Raw genomic sequence first — 18,211 nt, forward strand, 5'->3', positions numbered from 1 at the left:
CACCCTGGGCTTCAGAAGGGACAGTTGAGTGGCCTGGGGACATTTAACTTTGACAGAAGAAGTCTTGGCAAAATATGTGAGCCGTCTTCATATATCAGAAATGTTAATGAGAAAATATAAATGTGGCCCTAGATGGCAGAGTCGAGAGCAGTCGGCTCCATGGGCCAGTTTGGCTCATTTAAAGGAAGAACTCTACTGATTACACATGTTTGAAAAAGACTGATCTGTCCAAGGAGGCTGGGAGCTCCATCACTGGAAGCAGGCAAAGACAGGAGGATCCGATCCCCCTGGGCAGGTGCCATGAAGGGGAGGCAAGCAACAGGTTGGACTAGAAGCACATAACTTGTAAGCCCCTCTAACTCGGAGATGTCAGGATTCAGGGTATAAATCAAGAGGTGAATAGAAAGTACACTCATTTACAAGAGCTGTCCCCAGGGGGACAGCGAGCATAGTTCCTTCATTGTACTGTGTGCCCACTTGTGTGCTCAGTGCTGATCACCCCCCAAAGCTTTTTAAAATCACATTTATGTCCACTGACCAATTAAATTGGTCCTGCTTTGGTCACTGCTAAAAGTCCAAAGACACTTAGATTGGAATGTACAAATATTTTTCTGAAACACAACACAGGCATCTCAGAGTCTTCCAGTAACCAGTTCTTGTCGCCATTTGGTTGGGATAAGGGATGTTCCATGCTTGTATCATAGAAGGAAAGAGCAGCTAATATGATCAAAGACCGGAGCAGCCTGAGCCTCTTAGAACACGGTGTCCTTGGATCATAACAGTGATTTGCAGCTTTCAGTTAGAATGATGAGAGACTTTTTCTTCTACCTGCAGCCTAGCAGTTTTAGATGAGGCTGGGGAATGAACGTTAATGACATCCCAGTTGGCTCAGATATGTGTTCCTTTCTCAGCTGCCCACAAATGTCTGCTCTGAAACAAATAAGCTCTCACAGCCTTCCCACTGGTTGCCTGAGAGGGAAGCATATTGGTTGAGATGCTTATTAAAATTACATATTCCCTAGTTCCTTCTCTGTGGATCTAGATTACTAGATGGAGGAGGGGTTAGGTATCTGTGTATCTGTGCTTAGGGGACTCTGGGACCAGTGAAGGTGGGAAGCTCCTGGGTAAGGGAGTAGAAAGGATGACAAACCCTGCAGACCCCTTCATGCAGACTTATTTGTTGGGCCAGGTGGATGCTAAGGTTGGCAGTGTGCTCACACCTGGGAGGACAATGGAAGGAGAAGCCCTGGCCTGATTAGAAAAACTGCCTAGAAAGCACTGGAAGGTGGGAGATAGAAGATTAAAAGGCTTGCTGTGCACACCCCGCCACCCCCACACCAATTCCATGGCCAAGGCTGAGCAAGCAGGGTCCAGTGGCTCTGGCTTCTTGGCCTTTGCTCACATCCTTCTGAGCCTTCAGGGGTCATTGCCCACCGGGTTCAGCAGGGCATTGTTGTAGTTACCACTGGTGTCTCCTTGAGGACAGGAGGGACACGAGAGTTAGAAGGGGGTGTTTGTGACATAGGCCTGACTTGGAATCATCCTCATCAAGAGCAATTGCTCTTATTATTCCCAGGATTTGTGCTCCTTGGGGAAGGCTTGGCTCATCCCCGTGTAGGTCCCATGCTGCAGGCCCCATGGTACACCACCCATCTTTCCTTGTTTTCCATTTCAGGCTATTCCATTGCATCTCCTTTTGATACTATTACTAACTACAGGGGTCTTGATGTGGAAACTGAACCACAGAGACAGTTCTGTTCTTGAGTAAGGAAGGTGTTTGGGTGGCCCCCTTAGCCTCTAAGCTGTCCCAGGTCTCTTCCCCATGTTTCATTCAGGACCCAGGTGTGCCTGACCATTCATTTATCCAAAATGACCCATTTTATTCAGCACCACTATTGCACATCAGGGAACCGAGGCTGAAAGCAGGGTGCCCACTGTCACACCTTGAGGTGTGGTGGAGAGAGCCTGGGCTTTCTTAGGGCCCACCCAGAACCTGGACCATAGCTCCATCACTCACTGACCCCATGGCTGAGGCAAGTCCCTTTATCACTCTGAGACTCATTCTCTTGTCTGTGGTGTGATTATATGAACTTGGCTGAGATGTGGTATGGAGTCAGTAGCAGGAGAAAGGTGAGCTTGCCTGCATGGCAGCTGCCTCACGTAAGAGTCGAGCAGCTTTCACCTCCCAATAGGACAGACCCCACAGGTTCAGTGGCTGAATCTTATTTCTGTGGTGTGCCTGCCCCCTTAGCTATTTCAGCAGGTTCTGATAGGACTGGCTAGTCAAGGATCTGCACATCGAGCCAAGGGCAGAAGAAGGTATATCATCTAATACCCTTTTGATGTGGTTGAGGAAAATGGGACCAAGAGAGGGTACTGGGTTTATCCAAGGCCACTCGTTAAGTAAGTGGTAGGGCTGGGTGCTAGTTCTATTTTTCTATGCTCTAAAGTAGTTTATGTCTCATGGAAATTATCTGTTCCTCAACAGTTTAGTCAAATTTGCTTTTAAAATCATTTGGACCTAAATTTTTCTTGCAGATTTTAAACCACATTTTAAATTTCTTTTTTTTTTTTTACTATTAGCAAAATAGTTTTTGTAATATACATATATTTTAAAGAAAATTGTTCATTTTGTATATCTTTTCAAATGTATGGTGTAAAGTTAAACATGAGTCGTTATACATTTTTTTATGAATTTCTATGCAGAAGTTTTTAATGCTGCTGGAAATCATTTTTGTTTTGATGACATCTACAGAAAGTGGTCTAAGTAAAAAGAAAAATTTGGCCAGCTTTTCACAATTCCAACTAAATTGTCTTAGCTGACAACTTTAGGCAAAATCTAAGAGGGTGTTCAGGTATGTCTAGATGAGGCACTGTAGTATTGATTATGCACTAATTAGCCTGCTGCATCCATCTCCATCATGAGGCCAACATTTGAGATGGGTCAAAGTGATTATTTCACTCCACAGTGCATTTGTTCTTCTGCTGTCTGCTGCTGGCTCCATCTAACGGGAATGGTGAAGAGGAACAGAAATCTCCCCAACACCACAGAAACCATGTATGGTTACAAGCATTTGCGACACTTGGCTGGGACTAAATGTTGGGAAGCCGTCCTGAGGGTGGCGCAGCAGTGGCTGGCTTGTGCCTGGCTCTCTTGTCTCTTGACAAGACTGGTTGAAGGGCCTAAAACTAACGAAGAATAATTCCATCCTCGCAGCCCTGCTTACTGCCCCATTCTGAAACACAGTGAGGTAGAAGTGTCTTTTTAACATACTGTAACTCATGTCCTTGAAAAGTGCAGTTAACAACAGACATTTGTAGAATAACCAGGGACTTGACTTAATAGCCAATGAAGACTTAGGAATATATTGTTCACGATTTGACTTACGTTAATAAAATCGTCAAAGCCTCGATTTGCATTAATGTCTAAATGAGCTACTTCTCTCAAAGCTATAGCACTGTGATAATCACCCTGCCTTTTCTTGGCTCCAGAACTTTCACTAACTGGGATCTGATTAGGCAACCCACTGAAACCCATCTGATTGAGCTCCTGAAAATTCTGCTGCCAGGGCTACTAAAATGTGGATTTGAATGATACATCTCAATTCCTAAATTGTGTACTCTCATTGAGTCTTCAGATAGGGTTCCTTCTACAAGGATCCGGTGTATCATTTTCAAAGGGGGCAACAACTCAAACACAAAGCCAACTTTCTTGTGTGATGTTCTAGGGCCTCTTTCATCGGGTCTCTGATGCCCTTCCCTGCTCTCCTCCAGGCTTTAGTCACACTGCCCTCCCTGCTGACCCCTCTATATACCACAGGGCAATGAATACAAGAGTGAGATGCCTTCTGGGAAGGAAGGGATGGTCACTTGTGACTTAGGACATTTGTCACAGCATCCAGGTATTCTAGTAATATCTCTGTTTCAAACTGGTGTGAGAATTGGGAACCGATGGCCTACCATGATCATGCTGTTGAGGGCTTTGTTGTACATCTTCTGGAACTGACACTTGATAAGATTTAAGTCAGTCTCTCTCCTTGAAACTCTGTTTCTTATCAGGGTCCCATCCTGCATCCCCACTCCCTGGATAAGACAAAGCAATCCAGGGTCACTTCTCACCTTTCCAGTCCATCTCTGTGATGATGAACAATGGATCCAGGGGGCTTTCATAGGGGATGGAGTTGCAGGAATGAGCCTCTGCTTTGGGGGTTGAGGGAGGCGCACTAAGAGGGATGCTTGTGTAGCTTATGGTTTCCGTTCTCTTAATCTCTTCTCCCTTATTGCTCATGCCTCTTCCCTTATTAGAGGCCAAATGCCTCAAATTGCAGTGTTTGGTTTTCCACATCAGGTTCTAGACACCAAACATCACTGCTCCAGACACAAGACTTCTTTCTAGGGCAGCAACATCATGAAATTCAGCCAAACTTGCCAGTTCCCAAGCAGCACCTTCCTGCTCACTGGACAAGGGAAGCCCATGGCTTCTCTTATTTCTTGGCCAGACAGCTTGGGGCTCTGACTTCAGGTGGTATCAGAAACTATGAACTAGAGAAGGTGGACATTGACTTTAATCTTGGGGAATTAATTTGACTGTCTATTTCCCAGTCGGGTTCCAGATAACAGAAATTCCCTGTGATACTAGTGGCTTGGACACCTTTGGCTAGTGCAGCCTATTGATCAACAGGCAAATCCAGTTGACACCTCGGCATATGCAAGACAACTGAGTTGCTGCATGTGCCAATCTTCCTTAGAATTTGTCCATTCAAAGATGCCATCACTTCCTGGAAGTCTTGGCTTGGCTCTCTGGCAACAAACCCTGCTCCCTCAAGGAGGCCACATAGTGGGATAAAAAGGACAGTTGGACTGGCCTGGGCTAAAATCAAGGCTCTGTCACTTACTAACTGTGTGACCTTTACCACAAACCTCAGGTTCACCATCTCCTGGATGGCACCACAACTCAGTCTCACAGGGCTGCTGTTAAGTCCAGCACAGTGAGCACCTGTGAAAGCAGCCATGCAAATGCAGCCTCAGGAGGCGGGTTTCCCTTCCCAGACTCAGCTCCCCTCTGAAAAATCAGACTGTCTGATCACAAGAGGTGAAGATGAAAGAAGCCCCAAATATCTTCTCTTAAAAGATGGTTGTGGTCTGTGCAACTTGGCGTTGCAGCCCTGCCTCATAGGGCTGAGAGGAGGATGGAAGGCAGAACAGTTACCTTCATGGTGTAGTAAAGATGTTCTGCTCTGTGAAGTAGCTGTGCAGGTTTTGGGTGCATTTCACTGCAAGCAGAAATCTCTGTGAACAGCTGTAGGGGGTAGACAGCCTATTGTTCAGGTTTATTTACGTCTTGCCTTGGGTTAACAATGTATAAGTCTCGGCCTTTTTACTTGCACTCTGTCTAGTTCCAAAATCAGAGCTTTGTGTCCAGTGGGGTGGGACAAGAAGGAAGCCTGGGACACTGAGCACAGGTCCAAAGGCCCAGAGCAGGCAGGCAAGAGGGTGAGGTGTGAAATGCACTGAGGCCTGCAGGGCTGGTCCATTGGAGTACAACTCTGCCCAGGGCAGCCTCTGGGCTCACACTCCAAGGATGGCTCTGCCCAAAATCCAGCCACTCAGCTCCACAGAGGAGCCCCAGTTACAGTGTTCGCTGGCCTCAGAGGTCCACTTTATGTGTCAGCTATCAGCAAGGTCCTTGCCTTTGAATTTCCATGTGACAAGTGGGCCCAGCCCTAAGGCACCCAGGGGCCTCTGGCACAGAGAGTGGGCCCCATACTGGCTTCCCCAGATGCTGAGTGGGGGAGCTAACGTTTTAGCCCAGGGCAGCAAGCATGGGTTTCGTGTGTGAAGAAGGCAGGAGTTTGAACCCAGCCTGATGGCACCATGTGACTTCACTATTGGACCTCTCAGCCTTGCACTATCTTTGCTTGTGAGGGGACTATGTGAGTCTAGAGGAGAAAGGAGCAGGAAGTGCCCAGCTTAGCAGGCAGCTCAGCCTTCGTTTTTCCCAAACTTTTACTTGGGAGGCAGTTTAAACTGGAACCAGGAGTGACTTGGACGCTGAGATTGGAGTAGGGGGAGGGGCTTGCTTAGATGCTCTACATGAATTGGATTTTATCACAGCAGTCAAAGCTTGCTGGGAGAGTCAGATGTCAGTGTCAGATGGAGTGTCAGTCTGTCCCTAGGGACTTGGACATATGGCGGGCCCTCTGGCTGCTTGACCCTGAAAGGGGATAGCCTGGTGTAGACCGAGTGCCCAGCCCTGGGACTCTGCCTTGGTTCTATCATGGGAGGGAGTAAGGGAGAAGTTCCTCTGCCCCAGGCCACAGTTTTTCACTCTACTATGACTCCTTTTACTGTGACCTGAACTCTGGACCCCAAAATGTGCTCTGGAGCAGGTCCTCATTAAGAGGACCTGTTTTTGTATTTTAGGGAAGGTGAGATCATCAACCACTCCATCTGGACTCCAACTACACATCATGATTTCTTCAAACTGAAGCAGACACGAGGCCCCTGGCTGAAGTCCAGAGATGTGACTTTCTTCGGGGCTTCAGTCAGAACCAGAATGTTCCCTGTGTGGCTGCTGAGGGTGAGCACAGGCATTAGGTCAGGCATCATCCTGCAAATGTGTGCATATGCACACACACTCACACTCACACACTCACATACTCGCATAGCAGGGCGTGCTGTGTGGGCAGCACTGAGGACAATAAGTGCTGGCAGGACACAGTACACTGAAGACACCGGGGGTACAACAGTTCCAGTGCCCTGTGCTGAAAGGTACAGAGTGACAGGATGGGCTGGCACCTAGTCACTTGCTATAGTTTCCTTGAGCACTGTTTGGCTGCTGAGCCCTGCAGACCAAGTGTGACTCATCCACTGTAAACATGGCCTCCTCTAGTGACCCGTGTGTCTCACTCTTGATGCTTTCCTCATGCTCTTGCTGGTCATTTTTTCATATTCCTCAAACACTGTGGAGAGAGGGCTTCTTTCAGAGGACACGCGGGTCTCAGAGTGACAATCCTGGGCTCTCAGATAGGAGTGCACCTTAGTGCACAACATCTGACCTCCACTTGGACCAGCGCTTCTTGGCTTTCTCCCCAGCTCCAGGACCCAACAATGCCACACAGTGGATACTCAGCATGAGACGAGAGCCTTGACACTCCTCCCTGCCTCCCGGTACCTCATCAGGCGTGTGGCACTGCGTGTGTACAGAATGGTGATGAATTTCATCTTGTCAGCCCCATGAAACTTCTCACCCGTGGCATACAGAGCCTGGTATCTGGACACCCACAACAAGCCAACGAAGGAGAGAGAGGAGCGGAGGCACAGCCCATCTTCTCGAGAGGTCATCACGCTGTGCTTGATCCTGCTTTTCATGGGGAGCTCTCTCCCCTTGAACGGTTAAATTTTACTCTCAATAACCAGGCCAGAAACTACTCTAGGAAGTCTCTCCACCTGGGGCTTTGCTCTGTCTCTGGGCACATCTAGACACTCTGCCAGGCGAACCTAACGAGAGCTGCAAACACATCTGGTCCTCAGAAGCCCTGGCCTGTGGGCGGTTTCTATCAGGACAGAGCTTCATCAGACCCCACCCAAGTCGTTCTCCTTCCTGTTTCTGAGTCTCCCCTACACCTTCACTTTCTTCTTCAGATGCCAGAGGGTAAAGGCCTGCAGAAGGCTGAGCCAGGTCCCAGCCTAGCATCAATGAAGACCCCATGGGCAGAGGGTGAGGCTGCCGAGCATAGGCCCCTGGAGTCTAGATGGCAGGGCAGAAGCTGCTTGGGGCGTAGCCTCACCTGTGCATCTTGAAGGGCCAGTCTTGGTTCCACAAAGCCTCTCATATCATCCCTGCTGCCCTAGGAACAGAAGAGGTGGCCCTGTGAGACAGCTGGCTGATCAGAGCACTGGGGCTGAGGGGACACCGGGTAGGCGGGCAGACAGGGCTCTGCTGCTCTTTGGCCACTGACCTCCAGGAAGCCAGGTATCATCTCCCAGCCTCGGTTTCCTCAGGTGTGAAGTGCAGGTGTAAGGACCATCTCACAGGGAGTGGGGCTGAGTGAGCTAAGATAAGCAGAGTGGCTGCACGGGCCTGGTGTGAAGGCTGCTCGGTGACGGGCACTCTCTTCTCACCTCTGGGTGCCTTCATGGGACTATATCAGGAGAAGTGCGGAGGCTCTGCAGTGAGGACCCTCCAACCACATGGAGATATCCCCAGTGCTCAGGCCAGGGAGCTATACCATGCTCTGCTTCAAATTTCCCCATCCCACCTCAATAGCTGTTCAAGAGCTGCTCCCTAGGGTGGATCTATTGAGATCCTCCAGGCAAGGGGCTCCCAGGAGCTGCGCTGTGATACCTGAAGGAGGCACACCCGGTCCTCTCTAGGCAGCTGCTATCTGCTTGGATATCTTCCTCTAGGCTGGATCCGTGGTCTGCAGGGGAAACAGGATCATGGGGCACAGACCTGCTTTCCTCCCCACAGCCAATTCCTCCTCCAGGCCCTGCCTCTCACTTCTCCTGCTTAAAGCCTTCCAGGAAGGATGAACCCTTCGCTCGAGGAGTGGACACTGCCAAGGTTGTCTGAGTGGCAGAGGCTCCATTACCTGGTGGTTCTTCAGAACTAAGACGTGACCTAGACAGCCAACACAGCTCAAAGGGCAAAGATGGCCAAGCTAGAGAGCCCTGCCTTGGGCTTCTGACTGAGCTCTGTTTCATCTTGCGGCTTGGCAAGGCCAGAGCCTTTAGGAAGACTGCTCACCAGGCAGACCTCATGGAGGATGGGCTGGCCTCAGCACGCGTTGCATCTGCAGACTCTCCAATAGCTGGTCTGTGGTCCACACGCCACAATGCAAAGAAGTCTTGGGTTAGCCTGTGCCTGGTAAGGAGGAGCCAGCCCCAGCATTGACACAGCCCATGGCCCACAGCACTGTGGTGCCCTCAAGGGGTAGAGCATTTAGTGGGCTTGTGCCCTATCCCCAGCACTGGTGGGCTTAGAGGGCTCAGTTATCCAGCCGAGCCCTGTCTGATTTCATGTTTTGGCACAGGACTTGGCTCAAAGTAGCTGCTCAGCAATCATATGTGGAAAAGCCCAGAAAGGGCTGTTTCCGATGTGCCCCAATACACTGCTTGTCCCTTGACCCCTGCCAGGCGGTCAAAACTTGAGGCCATTCCCAAGTGAGCCTTTAACTCGGGCTGCGCCTCCTACTTCTTTGCAGGCCCCTCACCCTCTTTGTGTGCCTGCATCATCTCCCGCAGCTGGTTCTTGGCCCATGAGGTGAGGATTTTGATGATGATGCCCTCTTTGGTTCCCAAGCCCTGCGAATAAATCCTCAGAACTCAGGAGTACTCTGCCTGGGCCTCCTGCTCTGTCCACAGCCTCTTTTGTCAAGATGCCTGGTTTCCCTTCATCATTGGCAAATGCAGTGGAGTGGTGGGAAGGAATGGTCAGTCAAGGAACCAGGAGTGAGACTACAGAGCCCGGGCCCTAATTCCTGCACACCAGGTGTAGTGATGTCCTGAGAAATACTGATTTTTGGCTTCATTACAGCCATGTGACAGCAGAGGCCAGTCAGTCCTGTGTTTGGTGGCAGTTTGAGCAGCATGTTGAAAGCTTGCTGGGTCAGCTACGATCTAGATGACCATTCTAAATGGTGGCTCAAGGGGAGCTCAGAGCTCCCAGTGCCAGGCTCTCTTTGGAAAAGAGTCCTAGGCATCAGTCCCTCACCTAGTCCCTGCAAGCATTTCTGCCCCCGCCTCCCCGCCGTTGCTTACCTTCATGGCATCATGCCACTCCTTGGCCTCATATCTGTATGGTGGGTACACGAGGGTCACCATGAGCTTCTCGAATTTGCCACTAAGTTCTGACGTCAGGGTCCCAGTGAGGGCCTAAAGCAGGAGCCACAGAGGACGATGCTCTGCGCTGTGCTCCCCTGTGCACAGGCAACACGTGGCTGGATTCCCATCATGGGCTCTGCCTGTCCTGGTTCTGGCTGGGGTTTCTTGGGCCAGCAACATAACCTCTCTAGGCGTCATTACCCTTCCCTGTGAATGGAGATAGTGTTACTTTTGCTTTCTGCTTAGGGGATTGGTGGAGAGAGGTGTGTGGGTCAACTCAGCTCTCAGTGCAGTGCCAGGCACGTCAAAAGCTCAAAATACAAGCTTGCCATTGCTCACCATCAACTCCCCATCACTTAGCCATAGGCACTCAAAAGATGCATGAATGAATTAAGGAATCTATCTCACATATGTTCCCTTCTAAGGCACTTGTCTCTACAAGAAGCCACAAGGCCACCCCGAGCTGATCTCTGCCTAGCAGAGCAGGCCAAGGGCTCTGTCAGACTTGGGGTGAAGTCCCAACCTTGCTGCTTAAAGGCTCTGGGATCTTGGGCAACTTAACCTATGAGAACATCGTTTTCCTGTAATGTTGCATGTGATGATTAAGAGAGAGAAATTATTTAAAAAAAATGCACATTGGTTTCTCCCATGGAATGCTTGGGCTTCATCACTCATCTCCCTGTGTTAATTCTTCAAATTAACGATGTGCACTGATGGAAGTTTCCGGAAACTATAGCTATGTGAGCATTTATTCCTGTGTTTACCTAGCGTCTCAATGTCTGGCTCCATCCTGGGCATGGTGGAGAGAGTGGGAGGAAAGAAAAAGGGTACAGGCTCCAGGCTCCCCACTGCTTCATTTCCCATGCAGAGGGAGCTTACACAAGGGCGAGTGCTCATGCCCAGCCAGAGCGGAGCCCCACCTGTGTCTTCTGTCTCCATACCATATGTGCAAACGAGAAGGGCATTCCAGGCTCAGAAACAGGACAGCAAAGCATAGAGGCAGGGAAGCAGCTCAAGGATGGGGCTGTGGAGAAAGTGTGAAGGAGCTCAGTGAGTGAGAAGGTGGGAAAGGGAGGTGGGCCAGGCTGTAGAAGGGTGTGGCAAGCCAGGGTGTGGCAAGCCAGAAGTTTTCAGGATACAGCAGAAGAAGGCTAGTTCAATTTGAATTTCAGGTAAATAACGCATCACTTTTTCAGCATAAGTATGAGAAAGGAAAGGGTACCTCAGCTCCTCTGCCTTAATTGGCAGCAAAGAGAGAACACTGAGCTTTCCTGAGGTTTCTTACTAAGGCAGGAGCCACAGGGCTAATCATCTCCATAGATGACTACCCTGTTTCAAAACTAAAGGTCAATAATACAGATAACAGTGTCTGTTCTTTCTACATTCTTATAAAAATCACCTCAAACAGTCTCAAAAAATTTGTTTCCAGACCATAATTAAAACTTCTGAGGCCAGTGGGCAGAGCAACTCAGCCTTATCTTTTCTACATATTCCTTCCATTTGGTATAGAACCATATGTACCCCGATTGAAACTTCTAACACACCAGATGGACTTTTCCCTTATTCCCTTGCCCAGGTAAGTGCCCCCCCACTTTCCCGAAGTTAGATCACTGTTTCAAGGCTGCTTGAAGTTCTGTTCTCAGGCTATGGCCCTCAAGAAAGGCTGTAAATAAAAATCTAATATTTTCAAAGAATCAGGTTATGTTGACAAGTATGTCCCATATGTCCCATGCTTGCAGTGGGCGGCCTCCAGAGAAGAGCCTTGTCCAGCATGGAGCTGCCTTCCAGGTTGTCTCTGGCAGCAGCAGGTGCCCAGCCCCCCAGAACACTGCACCCCACCCCCAGTCTCCCCAGCTCCTTGCCGAACTGAGCTCTGAAGCACTCAGCAATCTGCTGCCACTGCACATCGTTTCTCCTCTTGAGCACATCGATGGTGGCCTGCTTATTGGTCCCTGCAGGGGTGCAGTGTGAGCATAGCCACTGCTCCCAGGGAGCCTGATGAGGGCTGGGGAGAAGAGAGGGCAGCCACGTGGTGGCCAAGCACCGGGACACACCACCTGGGTAACTTCAAAACCTGGTGATTCTCAAAATGTAGACAATACCTCTAAACAAAAGCTCCATCTGTCCTTTCCCCACCTCCACCCCCACCATTGGGTACTGGCCTAGCCCCATCCACACAGAGATAGAATTTGAGGACCCTCTAGTCATCTGGTATACTGTGGGCATTGCTGGGGTCCTTGAGCTTTATTAGAGAGCCCTCCTGCCCTGACCTCACTTTGTTGGTGGCAATGGGGGAAAGTCAGGACTGAGGGTCCATCAGTTTGGATCTGAGTCCTGGTCCAACAGCCCAGTGGCAAGCTGTATCACCTCCCCACGCCTCCAATTTCTCCCTTGGAATGTAGAGATAATAAAAATGTTTCAGGAAGTCGAGGACATGAACATACTGTCTAGGTTCGCGTAAGAATGGTAGCTCTTATTGATGTCCCAATTCACAGCCAAAGCCATCTTGGGAGTAAATTCTACCTAGGTTATAGCCTGAGGGCCTTCTGGGTCATGCTGTAGAAATCCAGCTCGCTTTAGGGCAACTCTTTCATGTTTACAAGAATGTAAACACTTTGGCCAGGGGAAGTGGAACTGGGAAAAGCTTTAAAACCGGTGGGTTCCTGCCTCCTGGGCTCAGTTCAGCTCCATGAAACTCCTAACATCATCTCATTCAAAATCACAGTGACATATAGGGTCCAGAGTTCTTGGGAACATTTAGAGTGAGGAAACTCAGATGGAGAAGGTTGAAGTCACCTGCACAAGGATAGCAGGCACACACAACAGATGGCCTCCACTCTGCACCCCCATTACTCAGGGAGGCACCACCACCATCCCACTTCTTCAGTCTTGGGGTGTGTGTATAGACCAGTGCTGGGAAAGCTGAGGTCTATGATTCTCTGGGTGCTGGGAGTTGGTCTCAGGGTTTTAGGGAGACCCCAACTCCAAGGCTGTCCCTGGCATCTCCTCTTCAGGACTGTGAGCAGAGAAGCCTGGAGCAGAGCCCCAGAGAGTCACAGCATTACTGAGACAAGGCCTCAGACATCCACTCACCAATCCCCTTCATGGCAAAAAGTCCATCTGCCTCAGGGTCTGGGTTGAAACATGGGCTGCCCTTCACTGAGACAGCCTCCTGCTCAGTCTGCAGGAGAACCCAGGCCTGCTCAAAGTGGAAAGGCAGGGAGGGCAGCCCAGGCTCCTGGCCCAGCGTGCAGCCTGCCCGCAGGTGAGCATTAGCTTGGCCCCTGCAGGCCAGTGGCTGAGCCTCTGGGCTCCATGGAACTACCGTCTCTACTTCTCAGATTGCCCCCTGGGTTAAAAGGCTGGCACCAGCCAGAGCCACAGCTTGCAGGGAGAAGCCACCAGACTTCTTCTGTCTCTGCCCCTGCCCTGAGGTGTGGACTCTGGGTCAGAGTCCCACCCAAAGGGACAGCCCCACCCAAAGGCGCAAGATCAGTGAGCTAGTGAGGACAGGCTTCGTAGAGCTCAACCCGCTGCCGTGAGAATGCAGGTGCGGCTGGGAGGCCAGGTGTGGTCTGAGCTCAAGCTGCCCTCTTCCGGTACAGAGCCAGGGCACCCAGCTCAGCATCCTGACAGCTCAGGGCCTTTGCAAGTCTACAGGCTCATGGGGGGCAGAGGGCTAGCTTTGGAAACTGTAAAATAAACCAGATAACAAAAGCACCTGTGGCCTTGACTTCCAAACCTTGACTTCCAGGGCTTGCCTGAGGGCTCCTTAGACTTTTGTCCTACAGAATTTCTTAGATGCAAATGAATGATCCTCTTAAGATGTGTTTTTGGGAGAGGGGTGGTAGAAGAATGGAGGGAGATTGGAGATGGGCATTGAATTTGAAGGAGACCCAGAGATCCTTCAAATGGAAGGGAGCTTAGTCACACTGTGCCCAGTCTCCTATTCACCTTTCACTTATCCCTTCTATATGCTCCTAACCCACTCATCTACTCTCCCACCCACTCACCAGCCCACTCCTTCATTCAGCTATTAATCCGCTCTCCACCCAGACATTTAACCTTCCTTCCCTCCTTCCCTCCCTTCCTCCCTCCCTCCTTCCCTCCCTTCCTCCCTCCCTCCCTCCCTCCCTCCCTCCCTCCCTCCCTCCCTCCCTCCCTCCCTCCCTCCCTCCCATCCATCCATGCATCCATACACCCTTCCTTCCTTAATGTCTATCTAGTCATCCACCCTCCCGTCCAAGCCCTGGGTTACATCCTGAAAATATAGTGCAGATTCCCATCCATAGTCTACCTATAAGCATATTTCTTTTGAGTAAGAGATAAGAAGCCTTACCATGTCTTTTTTTGAATTTCAAATGTCTGGTGAGAGATTTTCTTATCTCATTTCTTAGCTTCATATTTTACAGCAGAAATTGTTAGAAATGACTTCTTTTGGAAATTCCATCTAAAGAGCCTATGCAGTCCCAGATGTTGCCCAACTGTGTGTCCCTTGTTTGTGGAATTATTAGCTGCTGTTACTACTGTTAGTGATTTGAGCACCTCCCATGTGCCAGGCTCTGTGGGTTAGATGCTTTAGTTGCTGTAGATGCCGTGCTCTTCTTGACTTCTCTTGACAGCTGCACTAGGTAAATATTGATGCCCCACTTTATAGGCAAGGGAGCTGGGCTCAGAGAGCTTGTCAAAGTTACACTGCCAGTTAGTGGTGGTGCCAGGGACATAACCCACAGCCTGACTCAGCGGCTGAGCTCTGTTTACCTCCCCCACTCTACTGATGACTCAACTTTTTCTAGACAAGGAATTTTCCTGAGACTCTTCACTGAAGGAAGCCTCCCCCACAGGAATGCAGGTCATCTGGGAGCTTGGAGGGCATCTCAGTTCTCAGTGATGAGCTCTGGGGGCCACCCAGGAGGGGCTTTCTTCTTCCCCCAAGCTGGGACTCAGGGGGCTGGCTGTGCAGCAGCGACTGACCAGGCCTCGTGCTCAGTAGCCAGTTCAGAAGGTCTGAGGCAGTGTATGTAAACAGCTTTCTAGGGGGTTCTGATTTCACTGCTTTGAGAAACATCAGCCTCACTTCCCACTTCATGGTTTTAGAAGAAGAAAGTCTTCTGGGAATCAGACCTTTGGATACCAGAATGGAGCAGTAGAGCTCCAGATCTTTCTACTTGAGTGCCTCCACTGTTGGAAGAAGGGTCTGCCTAGGCTCCTGCTGGGCCCTGCCTTGAGTAGGCAGGTCCAGACAGGAACATTTTCTCTGAAAATGTGACTGAGCCCAACTTGTGACTCTACAGCTATAACACATTTTTTGGTGATCACAAGGGAGCTGCCACACCTTTGCCTTCTCTCATCATGGGGCTGCCCCAGAGACCTGGGAGACAGAACTTTGTCTCTATAAGAGAGGCCCAGATACACCCCCTTCGAAGCTGATCAGATACAAGCCCCCCTGAAGCTGACCTTCATCTCCCTCTGGTTCTGGTCTAGCTTGGTGCCCAGAGGACAGTTGGTCCTCACTGGCAGCTTAGCCAGTCACCAGTGGGGTCTTGCTGCTGCAAACCAGCTCTCCCAAATGGCTTGTGGGCAGCCAAGGCCCATAGAGTTTGGGCTCTGAAGTGAGGCTGCTCAGATTCTAACCCAGATTCCAACCCTTACTAGTGTGGCAACCTCACTTACTAGTAAGGCTAAGCAGGTGCTTAGCCTCCTGGTGCCTCAGTTTACTCCTCTGTGGATAAGGTAACTGACATCTACACTGTAGAGTGGCATGAGGCTCCAGTGAGATACTGAATGTGAAGTGCTTTAAAGCAATGTCTGGTACACAGTAGTTGCTCAGTAAATTATCCTGCCAGGTTGGATAAAAGGAGGCTGCCTGGCTGGCTGGCTGGGGCCCTAAGGACAAACCTTCAACCCTGCCCCACTGGGAGCAAGGCCCAGAGTCAGGCCACCTTGGCCAGCAGCTGTACTGGGCTCTCTCAGACATATCTGCCTCCTCAAAGTCTTGTTCCCACCACCCAAGACAAAACTGGCCCCTTGACCCGCCCTGGCTGCTTTGCTTGGGGCCAGACAGCTGTCCCACCTTGACCTTGTTGTCTTCTCTGTCCCACGTGTCCAGGCCCAGTATATCTGAACCCAGAGCCACAGGGTTGTGACACTTGGGACAAAAGAGATTTCCAGAAGCAGGATAAGCCTGGGTTACCCAGTAAGGCTCACAGCGAGCCTGGGAATGGGGATAGAGACTTGAGCTTGAGTCTGAACTAGCTCCCCACCTGCCAGCTGTGGGACTGAGCAAGTTAGTGTCTCTGAGTCTCAGTTTTCTCATCTGTACAATGGAAAGAGCAGCTCTGACATCCCAGGCTGCCCCAGGACAAAATGAAAAAAAGGTATGCTGAGCTTGCAGCACCATGACTGCCCAGGGACGTCACCCGCTCGTTGTCTTCACCTCCCTTTTGCGTTTTCAACTCCTTAGCACAAGATGGACTTGGACTCAAACCCAGACGAAACATTCCTGGGAATCTGTAATTCAGCTGGGACATGGGTGACTCGGGGAGAGGCTGTGCTGTGCTTCCTACCTTTGCTCTCGGTCACTCTTATAAAGCATGGATTCCAGCCACGCAAGACCCCTCCTCCCTCCCTCTTGACAAATAAACACCACTGCTCCTTGGAGGCCAGCCCACCTTCCTTGACCCTGAGGAGTGGGCACTGATGAGCCCTCCAAAATCAACCTATTCAATCAGGTCTCTCTCCAGTCGAAGGCTTGTCAGTGCTCCCCATTGCTTTTAAGGTAAAATCCGAGCTCCTTAGCTTGCCAGATGAAGACTTTACGACCCAGCCCTGCCTGCTTCTCCAGGTACATCCCGCCCTTACCCTCTGCACTCCCACTAGGGCACTCAAGCCAGGTTGACCTGTTTCTCTCCAAAACCAAGTTTCCCACCCTTCTGGGCCTTGCACATACTGTTCCCTTTGCAAGGAGCCATCTGTTTGATTTCCCTCCCGACACACATGGACATATGGCTCAACCATGATACCCCTTAGTTTTGACTTCTCCCCAAGGGGTTCTTCCTCTGAGTTCCCCCAGCACCTCAGCATATCCTGGTGCATTTCAAAGTTCCATTATCTGCCTGTCTCACCTGTTTCTGTCCCTGGTATGAGTGCGTCTAGGGGGAGGCAGTTTCTTCTTGTCTTCCTGCCAGTGGACAGCCCAGTGCTTGGCCTGGGAGGCAGCAGTGAGTGTTGGTTGAGCTAAACACTCTCCCCTCCCTCCCGGCATCATGCAGGAACTGATTCTGCTTGCTCTGCACTTACCCAGGCTTTCCACCAGGCCATCCTAGTCACCTCACAGCCTCTAGTCCCCAGGGAGATGAAGATACCCTGGTCAGCACTCCCTCCATTCTGAGACTCCAAATGCCTGGGCCTGGCCACGCTTAACTGAGTAGGGTATGGGGTACAAGCAGGCCCCAGATCCCCCACCCCCAGGGCCACTCCTGCCCGGCCCCTCCCCTCTGGGCTCTGCCCACTCTGGCTCTGGGTCCTGTGGCTCCCAGAACCCACCCAGGTACTGCCTGAGCCTGCCCTATGGAATACACTGCTCACCAACAAACATTGGGCCTGTGGCTGTTACACAGACTGGAAATTCTGAGTTTCATAGCTGTGAAAGCCCCATTCAGTAAACATGCCTGTAGTTTCATATGGTCTTTGCTAGACCTGATCTATATAAAAAAGGAATAATACCATTACTCCTTTCATTTATTGCAGTTTTTACACAATTAATGCAATTGGGAGCTCACCAAAGGACATAAAGTAACAGCAGCTTGCACTTATTGGGGTATCTCTATGTCTAGATATTAATCACTCCATGTACTCTATCCCCCTTAATCTTTTTTTTTTTTTTTTTTGTGGTTGCCAAAGGCTGGGGGTAAGGCAGAATGGGGAGTGACTGCTAATGGGTGCAGTTTATTTTGGGGATGATGACTATGTTCTGGAACTAAATAGTGGTGATGGTTGCATACTCTTGTGACTATACTAGAAACCACTGAAATGTATATATACCTTAAAAAGGTGAATTTATGGTAATGCGAAATAGATCTCATTTTTAATTCATTTTTTATTTTTTAAATTTAAATTTATTTTTATTTTTTTTGAGATTTTTACCTCCAAATCTTTTTTTAAAAAAATTTTATTATTGTTTAAAATATTACAGATGTCCCTTTTTCTCCCCAATGACCCGTTCCACCCCATTCCTTCCCCCTCCCCAGTCCCTCTCCCCACCATTGTCCATGTCCCTGGGTTGTGTATATATGCATATAAATTCTTTGGTTACTCTCTCCCCCTCCACCCACCCACCCTCCTCCCTCCCTCTGTCATTCATCAGTCTCATCTATGCTTCCATGTC

At 50.0% G+C, this 18,211-nt stretch overlaps 1 protein-coding gene across 1 annotated transcript; it reads right to left on the bottom strand.

Moving 5' to 3' along the window:
• Nucleotides 1-1,416: 1,416 nt before the first annotated feature.
• On the bottom strand, nt 1,417-17,145 carry ANXA8L1 (annexin A8 like 1). Its single transcript, XM_016214734.2, is given in 15 exon segments — nt 1,417-1,472; nt 3,957-4,083; nt 5,210-5,236; nt 5,239-5,287; nt 6,864-6,927; nt 6,930-6,979; nt 7,175-7,266; nt 7,791-7,850; nt 8,348-8,364; nt 8,367-8,423; nt 9,216-9,306; nt 9,763-9,874; nt 11,681-11,777; nt 12,919-13,006; nt 17,125-17,145. Coding segments are annotated over 15 exon segments (1,008 nt in total).
• Between the last annotated feature and the right edge of the window lie 1,066 nt (nt 17,146-18,211).

This window comes from Miniopterus natalensis, chromosome 14 (assembly GCF_054644295.1).
Source record: "Miniopterus natalensis isolate mMinNat1 chromosome 14, mMinNat1.hap1, whole genome shotgun sequence".
In the NCBI taxonomy this organism is placed as follows: Eukaryota; Metazoa; Chordata; class Mammalia; order Chiroptera; family Miniopteridae; genus Miniopterus; species Miniopterus natalensis.